The sequence below is a fragment of the Saccoglossus kowalevskii genome, chromosome 16 (assembly GCF_978046115.1).
Source record: "Saccoglossus kowalevskii chromosome 16, keSacKowa6.1, whole genome shotgun sequence".
Classification (NCBI taxonomy): Eukaryota; Metazoa; Hemichordata; class Enteropneusta; family Harrimaniidae; genus Saccoglossus; species Saccoglossus kowalevskii.
The window spans coordinates 1051520-1069882 of record NC_140656.1 but is presented as its reverse complement, the minus strand read 5'-3'; the positions used below and the strand labels follow the sequence as shown (position 1 = coordinate 1069882).

Here is an 18363-nt window from a genome sequence, read left to right as displayed (position 1 = left end):
AAGGTATGAACAAGGTATGTACAAGGTATGAACAAGGTATGAACAAGGTATGAACAAAGTATGAACAAAGTATGAACAAGGTATGAACAAAGTATGAACAAGGTATGAACAAGGTATGCACAAAGTATGAACAAGGTATGCACAAAGTATGAACAAGGTATGCACAAGGTATGAACAAGGTATGCACAAAGTATTAACAAGGTATGCACAAGGTATGAACAAAGTATGAACAAGGTATGCACAAGGTATGAACAAGGTATGCACAAGGTATGAACAAGGTATGCACAAAGTATGAACAAGGTATGCACAAAGTATGAACAAGGTATGCACAAGGTATGAACAAGGTATGCACAAGGTATGAACAAGGTATGCACAAAGTATTAACAAGGTATGCACAAAGTATGAACAAGGTATTACCCCAGACCATTCGTCCCGGTGTTATCGCTATCGCCACACGAGACTCCAGCTTGTCTCCTATACAATTTGACTGCGCACATCCAGAAAGTAGATGTAGCTGTGATTGGTGGAATACTAATGAGTTGAGTGTCAATCAAACGCCCACGCTATCTTTAGTAAACAAGGTCACGTGACACGCGCCATTTTAGTTTTGATTAGTTCATCGGATCGGAGTGTCGGTGCTCGCCATCCATAAATCAAATCAAAATGATTTCTAATTGGAAATGGCATATTTTCATCAAACTCCTTTTCAACATCATGGTTGTTAATGTCCGTCACGTCGCTAAGTACATTTGAACTGCGGTCATCATTGCAAATTGAATGTGAGAAAGTTATGGAACGTCGTTTTGAACTTGAACGTGGTCGGGCAGGCGATTTCAAGGCAGCACGCTTAACCCTTTCGTTCACAGGTTGGGAGATATTAGAATGACTGACAATTTCACGCCACTGTTTTACATTATTGGCGGATTTTTCTGCGCTATCAATCTTTCTCTTACAAACTAGACATAGATGAGACGACAGAGTCGCTCCTTTCACAACGTCGCACTGGATCAAATTGGAAAGACGATTTCCATAAGTTATCCCTCCTGCTTTTCCTGGCTTGAATAAATTCACACACGACTTTAACTGTCCACAAACTCGAAGACTACACGAACACAGTCTACAATAGTCATCCGCAACAATATGTATGTATTTCTTCGGTGTACTGATGCACAAATGCACCGTGACACGGTGTTTCTCGGGTGTCGCCATCGCTGAGAATGCCGCCGGCGCAATTTTTCACCCAACTCGCGATTCTGTTTTGCAACATTTTATCAATATTCCCTTTGACAAAATCGCCGACAAAAGCACCGCTTTGCTGATCTTTTGTTCTATACTTCTTAATGCAAACACCGACCCTAGTAGTAATTAGTAACGTCGCCTAGTACATATGAACGGTCGTCATTGCAAATCGAACATCCTTTTGAAATTTGGACGTCGGGCAGGCGATTTCAAGGCACCGCACTTAAATATTAGCAACATATTTTTCTGAGCGGTTGTTTATTCTCTTTCAAACGAGACATAAATGTGACGACATAGTCGATCCCTTATCCACCGCTAAGAATGCCGCAATGTTTCGTTCGTTTTGCAACATGCCACAAATCGTCGAAAAAAACACCACTTCGACGGAAGCTTGCGTAATAAGGGGGTTAAAACAAGAAAACAAATGCCATGTTTAATACATATCGACCTATTTTACTTGCGAAAGATAACGGAACATGAACTCGTTTCGTGCGACTTCGGAACCCGAAGCAACACACCAACAACGTTGAATTTACCCGCTATCTTCCAAATATGGTATATTAATTTATTCAGTTGTTTATTTAGAGTGACGTCCGCGGTCGAATGCGATTGGCTATCGATGTCAGTGCAAAGGTCATATGAATATTAAAATTAAGTGGGCGGAAGGAAAATTGTATAGGAGACAAGCTGGAGTCTCGTGTGGCGATAGCGATAACACCGGGACAAATGGTCTGGGGTAACAAGGTATGCACAAAGTATGAACAAGGTATGCACAAAGTATTAACAAGGTATTAACAAGGTATGCACAAGGTATTAACAAGGTATGCACAAGGTATGCACAAAGTATGCACAAAGTATGCACAAGGTATGCACAAAGTATGAACAAGGTATGCACAATGTATGCACAAAGTATGAACAAGGTATGCACAAAGTATGAACAAGGTATGCACAAGGTATGCACAAAGTATGAACAAGGTATGCACAAAGTATGAACAAGGTATGCACAAAGTATGAACAAGGTATGAACAAGGTATGAACAAGGTATGAACAAGGTATGAACAAAGTATGAACAAGGTATTACCCCAGACCATTCGTCCCGGTGTTATCGCTATCGCCACACGAGACTCCAGCTTGTCTCCTATACAATTTGACTGCGCACATCCAGAAAGTAGATGTAGCTGTGATTGGTGGAATACTAATGAGTTGAGTGTCAATCAAACGCCCACGCTATCTTTAGTAAACAAGGTCACGTGACACGCGCCATTTTAGTTTTGATTAGTTCATCGGATCGGAGTGTCGGTGCTCGCCATCCATAAATCAAATCAAAATGATTTCTAATTGGAAATGGCATATTTTCATCAAACTCCTTTTCAACATCATGGTTGTTAATGTCCGTCACGTCGCTAAGTACATTTGAACTGCGGTCATCATTGCAAATTGAATGTGAGAAAGTTATGGAACGTCGTTTTGAACTTGAACGTGGTCGGGCAGGCGATTTCAAGGCAGCACGCTTAACCCTTTCGTTCACAGGTTGGGAGATATTAGAATGACTGACAATTTCACGCCACTGTTTTACATTATTGGCGGATTTTTCTGCGCTATCAATCTTTCTCTTACAAACTAGACATAGATGAGACGACAGAGTCGCTCCTTTCACAACGTCGCACTGGATCAAATTGGAAAGACGATTTCCATAAGTTATCCCTCCTGCTTTTCCTGGCTTGAATAAATTCACACACGACTTTAACTGTCCACAAACTCGAAGACTACACGAACACAGTCTACAATAGTCATCCGCAACAATATGTATGTATTTCTTCGGTGTACTGATGCACAAATGCACCGTGACACGGTGTTTCTCGGGTGTCGCCATCGCTGAGAATGCCGCCGGCGCAATTTTTCACCCAACTCGCGATTCTGTTTTGCAACATTTTATCAATATTCCCTTTGACAAAATCGCCGACAAAAGCACCGCTTTGCTGATCTTTTGTTCTATACTTCTTAATGCATACACCGACCCTAGTAGTAATTAGTAACGTCGCCTAGTACATATGAACGGTCGTCATTGCAAATCGAACATCCTTTTGAAATTTGGACGTCGGGCAGGCGATTTCAAGGCACCGCACTTAAATATTAGCAACATATTTTTCTGAGCGGTTGTTTATTCTCTTTCAAACGAGACATAAATGTGACGACATAGTCGATCCCTTATCCACCGCTAAGAATGCCGCAATGTTTCGTTCGTTTTGCAACATGCCACAAATCGTCGAAAAAAACACCACTTCGACGGAAGCTTGCGTAATAAGGGGGTTAAAACAAGAAAACAAATGCCATGTTTAATACATATCGACCTATTTTACTTGCGAAAGATAACGGAACATGAACTCGTTTCGTGCGACTTCGGAACCCGAAGCAACACACCAACAACGTTGAATTTACCCGCTATCTTCCAAATATGGTATATTAATTTATTCAGTTGTTTATTTAGAGTGACGTCCGCGGTCGAATGCGATTGGCTATCGATGTCAGTGCAAAGGTCATATGAATATTAAAATTAAGTGGGCGGAAGGAAAATTGTATAGGAGACAAGCTGGAGTCTCGTGTGGCGATAGCGATAACACCGGGACAAATGGTCTGGGGTAACAAGGTATGCACAAAGTATGAACAAGGTATGCACAAAGTATTAACAAGGTATTAACAAGGTATGCACAAGGTATTAACAAGGTATGCACAAGGTATGCACAAAGTATGCACAAAGTATGCACAAGGTATGCACAAAGTATGAACAAGGTATGCACAATGTATGCACAAAGTATGAACAAGGTATGCACAAAGTATGAACAAGGTATGCACAAGGTATGCACAAAGTATGAACAAGGTATGCACAAAGTATGAACAAGGTATGCACAAAGTATGAACAAGGTATGAACAAGGTATGAACAAGGTATGAACAAGGTATGAACAAGGTATGAACAAGGTATGAACAAGGTATGCACAAAGTATGCACAAAGTATGCACAAAGTATTAACAAGGTATGCACAAAGTATTAAAAAGGTATGCACAAGGTATGCACAAAGTATTAACAAGGTATGAACAAGGTATGCACAAGGTATGCACAAAGTATGAACAAGGTATGCACAAAGTATGAACAAGGTATGCACAAGGTATGCACAAAGTATGAACAAGGTATGCACAAAGTATGCACAAAGTATGAACAAGGTATGCACAAAGTATGAACAAGGTATGAACAAGGTATGCACAAGGTATGAACAAGGTATGAACAAGGTATGAACAAGGTATGAACAAGGTATGAACAAAGTATGAACAAGGTATGAACAAGGTATGAACAAGGTATGAACAAGGTATGCACAAGGTATGAACAAGGTATGCACAAGGTATGAACAAGGTATGCACAAAGTATTAACAAGGTATGCACAAGGTATGCACAAAGTATGAACAAGGTATGCACAAAGTATGCACAAAGTATGAACAATGTATGCACAAAGTATTAACAAGGTATGCACAAAGTATGAACAAGGTATGCACAAAGTATTAACAAGGTATTAACAAGGTATGCACAAGGTATTAACAAGGTATGCACAAGGTATGCACAAAGTATGCACAAAGTATGCACAAGGTATGCACAAGGTATGCACAAAGTATGAACAAGGTATGCACAAGGTATGCACAAAGTATGAACAAGGTATGCACAAAGTATGAACAAGGTATGCACAAGGTATGCACAAAGTATGAACAAGGTATGCACAAAGTATGAACAAGGTATGCACAAGGTAATAACAAGGTATGCACAAAGTATGAACAAGGTATGAACAAGGTATGAACAAGGTATGCACAAAGTATGCACAAAGTATGCACAAAGTATGCACAAAGTATTAACAAGGTATGCACAAAGTATTAACAAGGTATGCACAAGGTATGCACAAAGTATTAACAAGGTATGAACAAGGTATGCACAAGGTATGCACAAAGTATGAACAAGGTATGCACAAAGTATGAACAAGGTATGCACAAGATATGCACAAAGTATGAACAAGGTATGCACAAAGTATGCACAAAGTATGCACAAAGTATGAACAAGGTATGCACAAAGTATGAACAAGGTATGAACAAGGTATGCACAAAGTATGCACAAAGTATTAACAAGGTATGCACAAAGTATGAACAAGGTATGCACAAAGTATTAACAAGGTATGAACAAGGTATGCACAAGGTATGCACAAAGTATGAACAAGGTATGCACAAAGTATGAACAAGGTATGCACAAAGTATGAACAAGGTATCCACAAGGTATGCACAAAGTATGAACAAGGTATGCACAAGGTATGCACAAAGTATGCACAAGGTATGCACAAAGTATGAACAAGGTATGCACACGGTATGCACAAAGTATAAACAAGGTATGCACAAGGTATGCACAAAGTATTAACAAGGTATGAACAAGGTATGAACAAGGTATGAACAAGGTATGAACAAGGTATGCACAAGGTATGAACAAGGTATGAACAAGGTATGCACAAAGTATGCACAAAGTATTAACAAGGTATGCACAAAGTATTAACAAGGTATGCATAAGGTATGCACAAAGTATGAACAAGGTATGCACAAGGTATGCACAAAGTATGCACAAGGTATGCACAAAGTATTAACAAGGTATGAACAAGGTATGAACAAGGTATGCACAAGGTATGCACAAGGTATGAACAAGGTATGCACAAGGTATGCACAAAGTATGAACAAAGTATGAACAAGGTATGCACAAAGTATGCACAAAGTATGAACAAGGTATGAACAAGGTATGCACAAAGTATGAACAAGGTATGCACAAGGTATGCACAAAGTATGAACAAGGTATGCACAAGGTATGAACAAGGTATGAACAAGGTATGCACAAAGTATGCACAAAGTATTAACAAGGTATGCACAAGGTATGCACAAGGTATGCACAAAGTATGAACAAGGTATGCACAAAGTATGAACAAGGTATGCACAAGGTATGCACAAAGTATGAACAAGGTATGAACAAGGTATGCACAAGGTATGCACAAAGTATGAACAAGGTATGCACAAAGTATTAACAAAGTATGCACAAGGTATGAACAAGGTATGAACAAGGTATGCACAAGGTATGAACAAGGTATGAACAAGGTATGCACAAAGTATGCACAAAGTATTAACAAGGTATGCACAAAGTATTAACAAGGTATGCATAAGGTATGCACAAAGTATGAACAAGGTATGCACAAGGTATGCACAAAGTATGCACAAGGTATGCACAAAGTATTAACAAGGTATGAACAAGGTATGAACAAGGTATGCACAAGGTATGCACAAGGTATGAACAAGGTATGCACAAGGTATGCACAAAGTATGAACAAAGTATGAACAAGGTATGCACAAAGTATGCACAAAGTATGCACAAAGTATGAACAAGGTATGCACAAGGTATGCACAAAGTATGAACAAGGTATGCACAAGGTATGAACAAGGTATGAACAAGGTATGCACAAAGTATGCACAAAGTATTAACAAGGTATGCACAAGGTATGCACAAGGTATGCACAAAGTATGAACAAGGTATGCACAAAGTATGAACAAGGTATGCACAAGGTATGCACAAAGTATGAACAAGGTATGAACAAGGTATGCACAAGGTATGCACAAAGTATGAACAAGGTATGCACAAAGTATTAACAAAGTATGCACAAAGTATGAACAAGGTATGCACAAGGTATGCATAAAGTATGCACAAGGTGTGAACAAAATATGAACAAAGTACGCACACAGTATGCAAACGGTATGAACACGGTGTGAAAAAGGTGTGAATAAGGTACGAGCAAGGCATGAACAAGGTATGCCAGCATGACATCATAATATATGTTGCCATGTCATAACCACAATGACATCATAATGTTGCCATGTCATAAAACCACAATGACATCATAATGTTTGCCATGTCATAACCACAATGACATCATAATGTCACCATGTCATAACCACAATGACATTATAATGTCGCCATGTCATAACCACAATGACATCATAATGTCACCATGTCATAACCACAATGACATCATAATGCCACAATATCATAATCAGTTTGTGTTTTAGTAATATTTTACATGAGTAATAGTTAGTAATAGTTTACATGAGTGATAGTTAGTAATAGTTTACGTGAGTAATAGTTAGTAATAGTTTACATGAGTGACATATAAGAAAAAAGTCAAGCTCCACATTTGTGATGCTTATAGCCATTATAAACGTGGGCATTTCCTGTGATCAAATTGACATTTTAGTTTTTATTTGATTGTAAGTGAATGCAGTTAAATCGACACACAGAAAACCATGATACCAAGGATTTATTAAAATAAGGGTATGCACTGAACAATCATTTTGAATTCAACAAAATTGATAAAAACTGTTTATCACAATGTCAATGACATCCTGATTATATAGTCAGCAGTACAATACATCTATGTGATATCATATACCCAAATCAAGGAAATGGTCATTAGTTTAAATTAATATTTTTATAGACAACAATCAACTCTACTATGATGAAAATATACCAAATATTTGTTTGTGAAATGTTATTGTAAATCGCTTAATACTTACTGAAAAGCCATGTTGGTTTCTGAGGATGGAAAATCAGAGTGTTTATAGATCGTTTATAATCCCTCAATAAAGAATAGCAGACCAACTGTGATGGGTAGAGCATTCTGATTTCACCACGCATACCAGCTACAGCTAGTAAATTAGTAGGTCGTTCATTACCACTGACGTCAAGACATACTGTTGTCCATGCAAGAGCATAGAAATCCTGCAAAGTGAAATCAAAGAAAGCTTAGAAAGAACTCCCGTGTGCTGAGAGTATTGAAGACACATTAAAAATTAATTGAAAATTACTTGTACATGAGATATTGATGGAAAAGCTGAAAACTAATTATGTAAATCAAGTAACTAAAATGAACAGAACAGAACAAACAAATTATGAATTATTATGCTAATTAGAGAATTAATATTAATCAAAATTAATCAGGCCTGTCTATTGTCCTAGAGCATTTATGTACCAAATTTTATTCAAATGTGATGATCAGTAATTGAGATATCAGTGTTAATTAATTATGATAATTAGGTGATTAATAAGCATAAATATTTACCAAAAACTAATTGGGTCTCTGCACAGTTCTCTTTAAAAGTTTCATTAAAATCCAATTTGTGGTTCTTTATATATCAGTGGAACATTATGCAAATTAGGTAATTAATATCCAATTAAAACTAATCAGGTGTCTGCATAATCCTAGAAGGTCTATGTAGCAAGTCTCATAGAAATATGATGATTACTACTTGATATATCAAAAACTGAAAATTAATTAATTATGCAAATTAGCTAATTAATATATACTGATATTACCATAAAACTATCAGGTCTGTGCAGTGTCCTATGACATCTATGTACCAAATTTCATTGAAATGTGATTACTACTTGAAATATCAAAAGCTGAAAATTAATTAATTATGCAAATTCGGTAATTAATATGTACTCATATTACCCTAAAAACTACCAGGTCTGTGCAGTGTCCTATGACATCTATGTACCAAGTGTCATTGAAATGTGATGATTACTACCCAAAATAATCAAAAGCTGAAAATTAATTAATTATGCAAATTAGCTAATTAATATATACTGATATTACCATAAAACTATCAGGTCTGTGCAGTGTCCTATGACATCTATGTACCAAATTTCATTGAAATGTGATTACTACTTGAAATATCAAAAGCTGAAAATTAATTAATTATGCAAATTCGGTAATTAATATGTACTCATATTACCCTAAAAACTACCAGGTCTGTGCAGTGTCCTATGACATCTATGTACCAAGTGTCATTGAAATGTGATGATTACTACCCAAAATAATCAAAAGCTGAAAATTAATTAATTATGCAAATTAGCTAATTAATATATACTGATATTACCCTAAAAACTATCAGGTTTGTGCAGTGTCCTATGACATCTATGTACCAAGTTTTATTGAAATGTGATGATTAGTACTTGAGATATCAGTGGAAAAGCCGAAATTTGATTAATCATTATGCAAATTAGGTAATTAATATTGCACAGATTTTTACCCAAAACTAATCAAATCTGCGCATTAGTTTGGAGCATCTGTGTGTCAAGTTTCATCAAAATCCAATGAGTGGTTCTTTAGATATCAGTGGAACAGTCATGGAACAGCTAAAAATCAGCTAATTATCATGCAAATTAGGTAATTAATATGCATGGATTTTTACCAAAACCTAATCAAATCTGCGCATTGGCCCAGAACATCTATGCACCAAGTTTCATCAAAAACTGATGTATGGTTCTTGAGATATCAGTGGAACAGACGGACGGACACACATACACACACACATACACACCCCCACACACACACACACACACTAACTGCAAAGACTCCCTTTTTGTGCTTCGCACACGGGAGTCAAAAATGTCATCATCATCAAATGTATTTTGGTGCACACTTCACTTTGAAATCTAGTTGTGCTAGCTATACTGAGAGTCTGACGGGGCTAAAACTGCAAACTTTGTAATATCGAAATAAGCATGCCAATTCAATTCAAACCTAAATCAAATAAAGCTTAGAAAGAACTCCTGTGTGCTGAGAGTATTGGAGACAAACATGGATTATTAAAATTTAATTTAAAATTTAGGATTAGCTTTTCAAACAAGAAGTTTGGCAACTAATATCTGTCTGCTATTTGAGATGTACAACATGAAATATATGTGATCCACATTTACACTACTTACAGAAAATAAATATGATTTTACATGTGTGGTTTTCTAATTTATTCCAGAGCAATTCTACCACAAGTTAAATTTATATCTGATTTGCTAATAATAAGATATGCATGTTTTTCAACATTCAACTAATAACGTCTGATTTTTGTTCTTGCAACATTAGTAATGAAAGTACACACATAAACATTACACTGACTGCAGAAACTCATATTGTGTGTCGAACAAACAGGAGTTAACAATTATCAACAGACATGATCATATCAACCAAAATACCCATTCCATCATTTGTCAAGATAAGACAATAGTAAATATTGAATAGTGCCTGAAAATTATTATTATTATATGTGTGATATGATGTATATATAAAGTTTTGAATGTTATTGGTCAAGGCATGTCAGAGATATGTTCCAGAACATCAACAAATTTACTACCAGTCAACATTTAAGGGGAAAACCAATGCCATGTCCCCAAGATCAACACATTCAAACACTATTCTGTTCAAAGAATGCTGAAGTGTTATAGTGTGTTATGTAACCCCATCACTGAACACAAAGCAAAATGTCTTTCATTGCCATTTCAGGATGTTGACTATTACCACAATTCTTAGCACAAGCAGAAACAGATGTATATTCATACTAACCTCTTGATGGGTTCTGTATTTTCTCATCAGTTTACCCGTATTACAGTCAATAAGACAGATTGAATCACCACCACACGTAGCTACAATACTGGTCGTCTCATCTGTATTTGAATGTAATTGTTCAGTGTATTTCATATACAATATAGCCTTAGCAATAACGTTTATAAATGGCAAAGCCAGCTGAGTCATCTAAGAGCCGGTTTGGATGCTACTCTAAGAATGGCAGTGGTGGATAGGGTAACAGGGTTACTCATACTTATTTATCCTGTATAATGATGACTGAATGTTTATTTTAAAAAAAATATTACTAAGAATGGTTATAAATACTGGTATAACTGCAATTGCATATACACAACAGTTAGAAATCATGCCTGTAAGTGGCAGAAATTAGTATGTAAAATATAAGCATACAATGTATTAGTGAACAAATGTACATTTCCATTGCCAGCACCAGCAGACCCCAAACTTTTTCCAGATGGATTTTTTACATTTTTGATAAATTATACATACAATCCATTTTGTGAGCCTTGTATTATAACTTTGTTATGAATGATGAAATTGCAAACCCTTTCCGGACACTTTTGCTCAAAAAAAAACATTTGACGGCACTTATCTTTCACTTCTCCATGTAAGTAATCATTCTCCCAAGAGGTAAAACAAACATACCTGAATTTAACGGATTTGGTTCAAAAGCACATCTCCATACTCTGGTATTATCATCACCAGGGTCATTATTCTTAGAATGACATTTGAGAAAATGTACAGGAACAAAACTTGAATGGGACAAGCCAGACTACAAATACAATCAGAAATCAGTTAATATTATTATTTATAAGACATTGTGTCAGGCATTGAATGTAATTGTTTCTCCTGATTTTCTTTTTAAATTACCAGTCATGCTGACCATATAATGCATTTTACTCTGTGACAGGTCTGTATGAGAATCTTCTATCATAATGGTATTATGATACATGTATCCTGGCGTCTAAGTCAAACATGACCATCTGCAGACTTTAACCAAGATACCCAAAAGTCACATTTGTTAGAGAATAATTCTTAGCCAGTAGAATTAGCCAATTGGGTCTGAGCCACACTCACTCACTCAGGTTGATCCATTTTGTTGGCAACCCCAGGTAGAATTTTAACTTTAGTCTAGTGAACTATGCTACCAGTGATCAGTTAATATGGGTATCCATACAAAACTTTGGTGAATGAATGAACGTATGGGTGAATGAATGAATGAATGAAAAATTCAAACTTAAAATCCAGCAAATATATACAAAACAGTGCAATTCAGTGGAAAATAAATGGTACAGTATCTCAATTTTATGAGATCCCACCCCATGATGAGTTACCATACATACCCCATGAATTTTATTTTTCTTGGTTGACGATAAACCATTATCTGATACTGATTCCAGTTTGATTTTCTTTTTTATCCCGTCATGATTACTTTTCATTTTCCTCTTTTCTTGTTTTATTTCAGATTGTTCAATTTTTATTTTCAACATGTGTCGTCTGACGATATGAAATATCTGAAACACAAGAATGAAGAGGTGATGTGTATTAGGAACTTAATATACAAGAATTTTAGTTAAACTTCAAACTAATGAGGTCTGTGCATGTGCATGCATGTACTAAGTTTCATTAAAATTTAATAGACATGTAACTGTTTTCTGACCACCTAAAATATGTTAATGTGTGGAAATTAGATAAACTAATATACACAAATTTCAGTGGTTCTTGAGAGACATAGAACCGCTGAAAACTGGCCAAATTGTTCCTGTGGATTTGTGAATGGTACTGCATTTTGTTAAATGTGAATATGATCAACTTTTATCTGATTGTAAAACCAATTGTCATAGACCAAAATATTATATATATGTTTCACATAAAATACTAGGCACATGCAAAAACTGAACAGATTTTGTCTCTGAAATAAGACTCTGGATGGACACATGCACAAAGTGAAGTATGTTTTTCCCAAGGTATAAATCTATATTTACGTCTTGGGCACATAATAATGCAAATACACAGGATAACCACAAACACTATAATTGTGGAATCTGAGTTATAATATTTGTTTGTATGCAGATAAACACCATAATGCATGTGATCTAGCAGACGATATTGTTTTGTTTTTGAGATTACTAATACAGCAATAGAATAAATACCAAATGATCTTTGAAGTGCTGGAGGGATGAAGGACCACAGGGAACATTTTGTAAATCCCTTCGTAGTTTTCTTTCAATATGGTTGGCTTCTAAAGCTGAAAATTGGCATGGCAACAAGATCGCAAACTGCTCATTCCAAGTGTCACTAAGCTGTAAAGTAATATAAAGCAAAGACAGTGATGAAAATTGAAATATGGAAACACAAACAAATTTATAACATTAATAAGTGTGTATGATTATGATAGTAACTCTATTCATGTATGACATAATAATAAATTGACATGTTACCATAAAATTTGTCACTGTACTTACTTTTAACCAAATCAGGTAAACATGTCTTAGAAATTTTTCTGGAGGTGTTATACCAAGGAACAATGTGACTGCCAGTCAAAAAACCCTAGCTAAGACACATACATGTATCAGGTACCCAACATATAAAAAAACCATCATATTAAGTTCATAACAGACCAGCCTAGGCATGTCTAAATATGTACATTTTAGTGCCTTTAAAAAAAAATGGCTGCCAATCATCCATTTTTAATAAAAATATATAAAATCTGGACATATATTAGACACCCAATGATGTAACCTTCATACCAAGCATGAAACAAATCAAACTAAGTGTGTCCAGTAGGTCCATTTTAGTACATTTTACATAAAAATTGGTCCATTTTAGTACATTTTACATAAAAATTGGTCCATTTTAGTACATTTTACATAAAAATTGGTCCATTTTAGTACATTTTACATAAAAATTGGTCCATTTTAGTACATTTTACATAAAAATTGGTCCATTTTAGTACATTTTACATAAAAATTGGTCCATTTTAGTACATTTTACATAAAAATTGGTCCATTTTAGTACATTTTACATAAAAATTGGTCCATTTTAGTACATTTTACATAAAAATTGGTCCATTTTAGTACATTTTACATAAAAATTGGTCCATTTTAGTACATTTTACATAAAAATTGGTCCATTTTAGTACATTTTACATAAAAATTGGTCCATTTTAGTACATTTTACATAAAAATTGGTCCATTTTAGTACATTTTACATAAAAATTGGTCCATTTTAGTACATTTTACATAAAAATTGGTCCATTTTAGTACATTTTACATAAAAATTGGTCCATTTTAGTACATTTTACATAAAAATTGGTCCATTTTAGTACATTTTACATAAAAATTGGTCCATTTTAGTACATTTTACATAAAAATTGGTCCATTTTAGTACATTTTACATAAAAATTGGTCCATTTTAGTACATTTTACATAAAAATTGGTCCATTTTAGTACATTTTACATAAAAATTGGTCCATTTTAGTACATTTTACATAAAAATTGGTCCGATGATAAAATTATTATATGGACATACATGTATACACTCCATGACGTAGTACTATTCACGACAGGTACAAAATGCAGGTTGCTTCTGATAAAATTTGAATTTTGTTATAAATCATTTAAATAGGACAATATGCATTTACTGCAGCCCATTCATGGCAATTTTATTGTTTTATAGGATAATTCCTTTAGAACAAGTTTGTAGAATCTTTTTACCACGACTGGTCTATTCTGCCACGCCCTCTATAGTTGTGACCACGTTCTTGTAGTGATAAATATGCTAATGAGCACCATGACTTGTAAGCTGCCAACCAATAAGAAAAGCAGCTTTTGGTCTGATCTATTCTACTCAACTATAATTCACACTTGGCCTGATGCGTAGAATCTTTCACACAAACGCCCACCTACTTTCTTCATTGGAGTGTTCCACTGCCAGGTTCCATAACATCACTGCAGAATTGAACAGTCGTGGTAATTTTGCAACTGACAACATTAAACAATTTAAGAAAAACAAGCCATGCATGGCACAGTACCCGTTAGTTGTCGAATTTAAGATATATAGTTTTGTTTATAGTAATATAACTGGAACATAAACATGTCAGGAATATGATTATGATGATTGTTTAACATTAAAATAATTGACATTTGTATCTGATTGTCAAACGAGTATTGAGAGATATTGCTCTGGAACAGCAATAATGAAAACAAAATCAGTCATTTTGAATACATGTATAATGAATATATAAAATTTGAACATAATCAGTCAAAGCATGTCAGAGATATGGCACTAGAGCTACATTTATTATTACAAAATGGCCCCCAGTAGGCCATTTTAAAAATAAAATGACGTGCATCAGGAACCCATAATGTCTAATGTATGTATCAAGTTTGAAAAAAATCCATCCATAAACAGCCGGGAAATGCTTGATTTTGATGATTTTTTAGCACAAAAATGGCCACCATTCAGCCACTTTTAATAGGATCGTCAAACTAATATATCTGTATATCTATGACATGATCTATAATGAATAATTAAAATTTGCACATAATCAGTCAAAGCAAGTCAGAGATATGGCACTAGAACCACATTCATTAAAACAAAATGGCCGCCAGTCGGTCATTTTTAATCTTATCTGAGAAACAAAATGATGTGCATCAAGGTCCTATAACGTATATATCAATTTTGAACAAAATCCATCTATAAACAGCCGAAAAATGCTTGATTTTGATGATTTTTAGCACAAAAATGGCCGCCATTCGGCCATCTTGAATCAGATTGTGAAAGAAATTGATGTGCATATGTATAATATCATGTATGATGTATGTTTGAAGTTTGATTGTGATTGGTCCAGGCATTTGTAAGATACAGGTCTGTACGCACACACGCACGGACAAACTGACGCATTTTGAGTCAGATTTACAAGATACATGTCTTGAATAGAATTTATCAAAACAAAACGGCCATTTTGAGACAGATTTACAAGATACATATCTTGAATAGAATTCATCAAAACAAAACAGCCATTTTGAGTCAGATTTACAAGATACATGTACATGTCTTAAATAGAATTCATCAAAACAAAACGGCCATTTTGAGTCAGATTCACAAGATATGTGTCTTGAATAGAATTCATCACAACAAAATGGCCATTTTGAGTCAGATTTACAAGATATGTCTTGAATAGAATTCATCACAACAAAATGGCCATTTTGAGTCAGATTTACAAGATATGTGTCTTGAATAGAATTCATCACAACAAAATGGCCATTTTGAGTCAAATTTACAAGATATGTGTCTTGAATAGAATTCATCACAACAAAATGGCCATTTTGAGTCAGATTTACAAGATATGTGTCTTGAATAGAATTCATCACAACAAAATGGCCATTTTGAGTCAGATTTACAAGATATGTGTCTTGAATAGAATTCATCACAACAAAATGGCCATTTTGAGTCAGATTTACAAGATATGTGTCTTGAATAGAATTCATCACAACAAAATGGCCATTTTGAGTCAGATTTACAAGATATGTGTCTTGAATAGAATTCATCACAACAAAATGGCCATTTTGAGTCAGATTTACAAGATATGTGTCTTGAATAGAATTCATCACAACAAAATGGCCATTTTGAGTCAAATTTACAAGATATGTGTCTTGAATAGAATTCATCACAACAAAATGGCCATTTTGAGTCAGATTTACAAGATATGTGTCTTGAATAGAATTCATCACAACAAAATGGCCATTTTGAGTCAGATTTACAAGATATGTGTCTTGAATAGAATTCATCACAACAAAATGGCCATTTTGAGTCAGATTTACAAGATATGTGTCTTGAATAGAATTCATCACAACAAAATGGCCATTTTGAGTCAGATTTACAAGATATGTGTCTTGAATAGAATTCATCACAACAAAATGGCCATTTTGAGTCAGATTTACAAGATATGTGTCTTGAATAGAATTCATCACAACAAAATGGCCATTTTGAGTCAGATTTACAAGATATGTGTCTTGAATAGAATTCATCACAACAAAATGACCATTTTGAGTCAGATTTACAAGATATGTGTCTTGAATAGAATTTATCAAAACAAAATGGCCATTTTGAGTCAGATTTACAAGATATGTGTCTTGAATAGAATTCATCAAAACAAAACGTACATTTTAAGTCAGATTTACAAGATATGTGTCTTGAATAGAATTCATCAAAACAAAACGTACATTTTGAGTCAGATTTACAAGATATGTGTCTTGAATAGAATTCATCAAAACAAAATGGCCATTTTGAGTCAGATTTACAAGATATGTGTCTTGAATAGAATTCATCAAAACAAAATGGCCATTTTGAGTCAGATTTACAAGATATGTGTCTTGAATAGAATTCATCAAAACAAAATGGCCAGTTTGAGTCAGATTTACAAGATACATGTCTTGAATAGAATTTATCAAAACAAAACGGCCATTTTGAGTCAGATTCACAAGATACATGTCTTTAATATAATACATCTAACAAAACGGCCATTTTGAGTCAGATTTACAATATGTGTGTTTTGAATAGAATTCATCAAAACAAAACGTCCATTTTGAATCAGATTTACAAGATACATGTCTTGAATAGAATTCATCAAAACAAAACGACAATTTTGATTTATAAATCACAAGCCATGCATGGCACAGTCCTGGTTAGTTATCAAATTCAAGATATATAGTTTTGTTTATAGTAATATAGCTGGAATATAACCATGTCAGGAATATGAATATGATGATTGTTTAACATTGAAATGATTGACATTTGTATCTGATCGTCAAACAAGTACTTGTCCATATTGAGAGATATTGCTCTGGAACAACATTCATAATCAGCCATTTCGAAAGCATGTACCGTATATATCAATAACATGATGTATAATAAATATATATAAAATGTCAGAGATATGGCCACCAGTCAGCCATTTTGAATCTGATCTGAAAAATTAAATGACATGCATCAGGAACCCGTAATGTCTAATGTATGTTATAAGTTGAACAAAATCCATCCATAAATGCCAGAAATGCTTAATATTTGATGATTTTTTAGCACAAAAATGGCCACCATTCGGCCATTTTGAATAGGATCGTCAAACCAATATATCTGTATACATGTATCTATGACATGATTTATAATGAATATCTAAAATTTGAATATAATCAGTCAAAACAAGTCAGAGATATGGGGCTAGAAGCCCATTCATTAAAACAAAATGGCTGCCAGTCAGCCATTTTGAAACCGATCTGAAAAATAAAATGATGTGCATCAGAAACCCATGTCTAATGTATCTACCAAGTTTGAACAAAATCCATCCATAAATGCCAGAAATGCTTGATAATTGATGATTTTTTAGCACAAAAATGGCCACCATTCGGCCATTTTAAATAGGATCGTCAGATTACTGCATATCATTTAGATACCTTTCCTTGATTAATTAACAGAACTCATTTACATGTATGAATATTAATGAGCTCGGTCACAGTGCAAATATTTTTAAATGGAATCAACACAAAAAAAAAAACTGACCCGCCATGATGTTTGTGAAACATTAGCACATGTGTCCCTTAACCCGATGGGTCAAGAATGCCATTAACCAATCAAAATAAAG

General features: G+C 34.6%; 1 protein-coding gene across 2 annotated transcripts in view; it reads right to left on the bottom strand.

Moving 5' to 3' along the window:
* Window positions 1–18363, bottom strand: part of LOC102801994 (leucine-rich repeat and WD repeat-containing protein 1-like) — a 53438-nt gene that overhangs the window by 25926 nt on the left and 9149 nt on the right. For both annotated transcript variants that reach the window (XM_085491566.1, XM_085491567.1), the window contains exons 3-7: window positions 12875–13024; window positions 12065–12235; window positions 11367–11493; window positions 10701–10801; window positions 7873–8077 (exon numbers count right to left, since the gene is read on the bottom strand). In XM_085491566.1, coding sequence (XP_085347692.1) covers window positions 7873–8077; window positions 10701–10801; window positions 11367–11493; window positions 12065–12235; window positions 12875–13024 — 754 coding nt within the window. The remainder of the gene's footprint in view (window positions 1–7872; window positions 8078–10700; window positions 10802–11366; window positions 11494–12064; window positions 12236–12874; window positions 13025–18363) is intronic.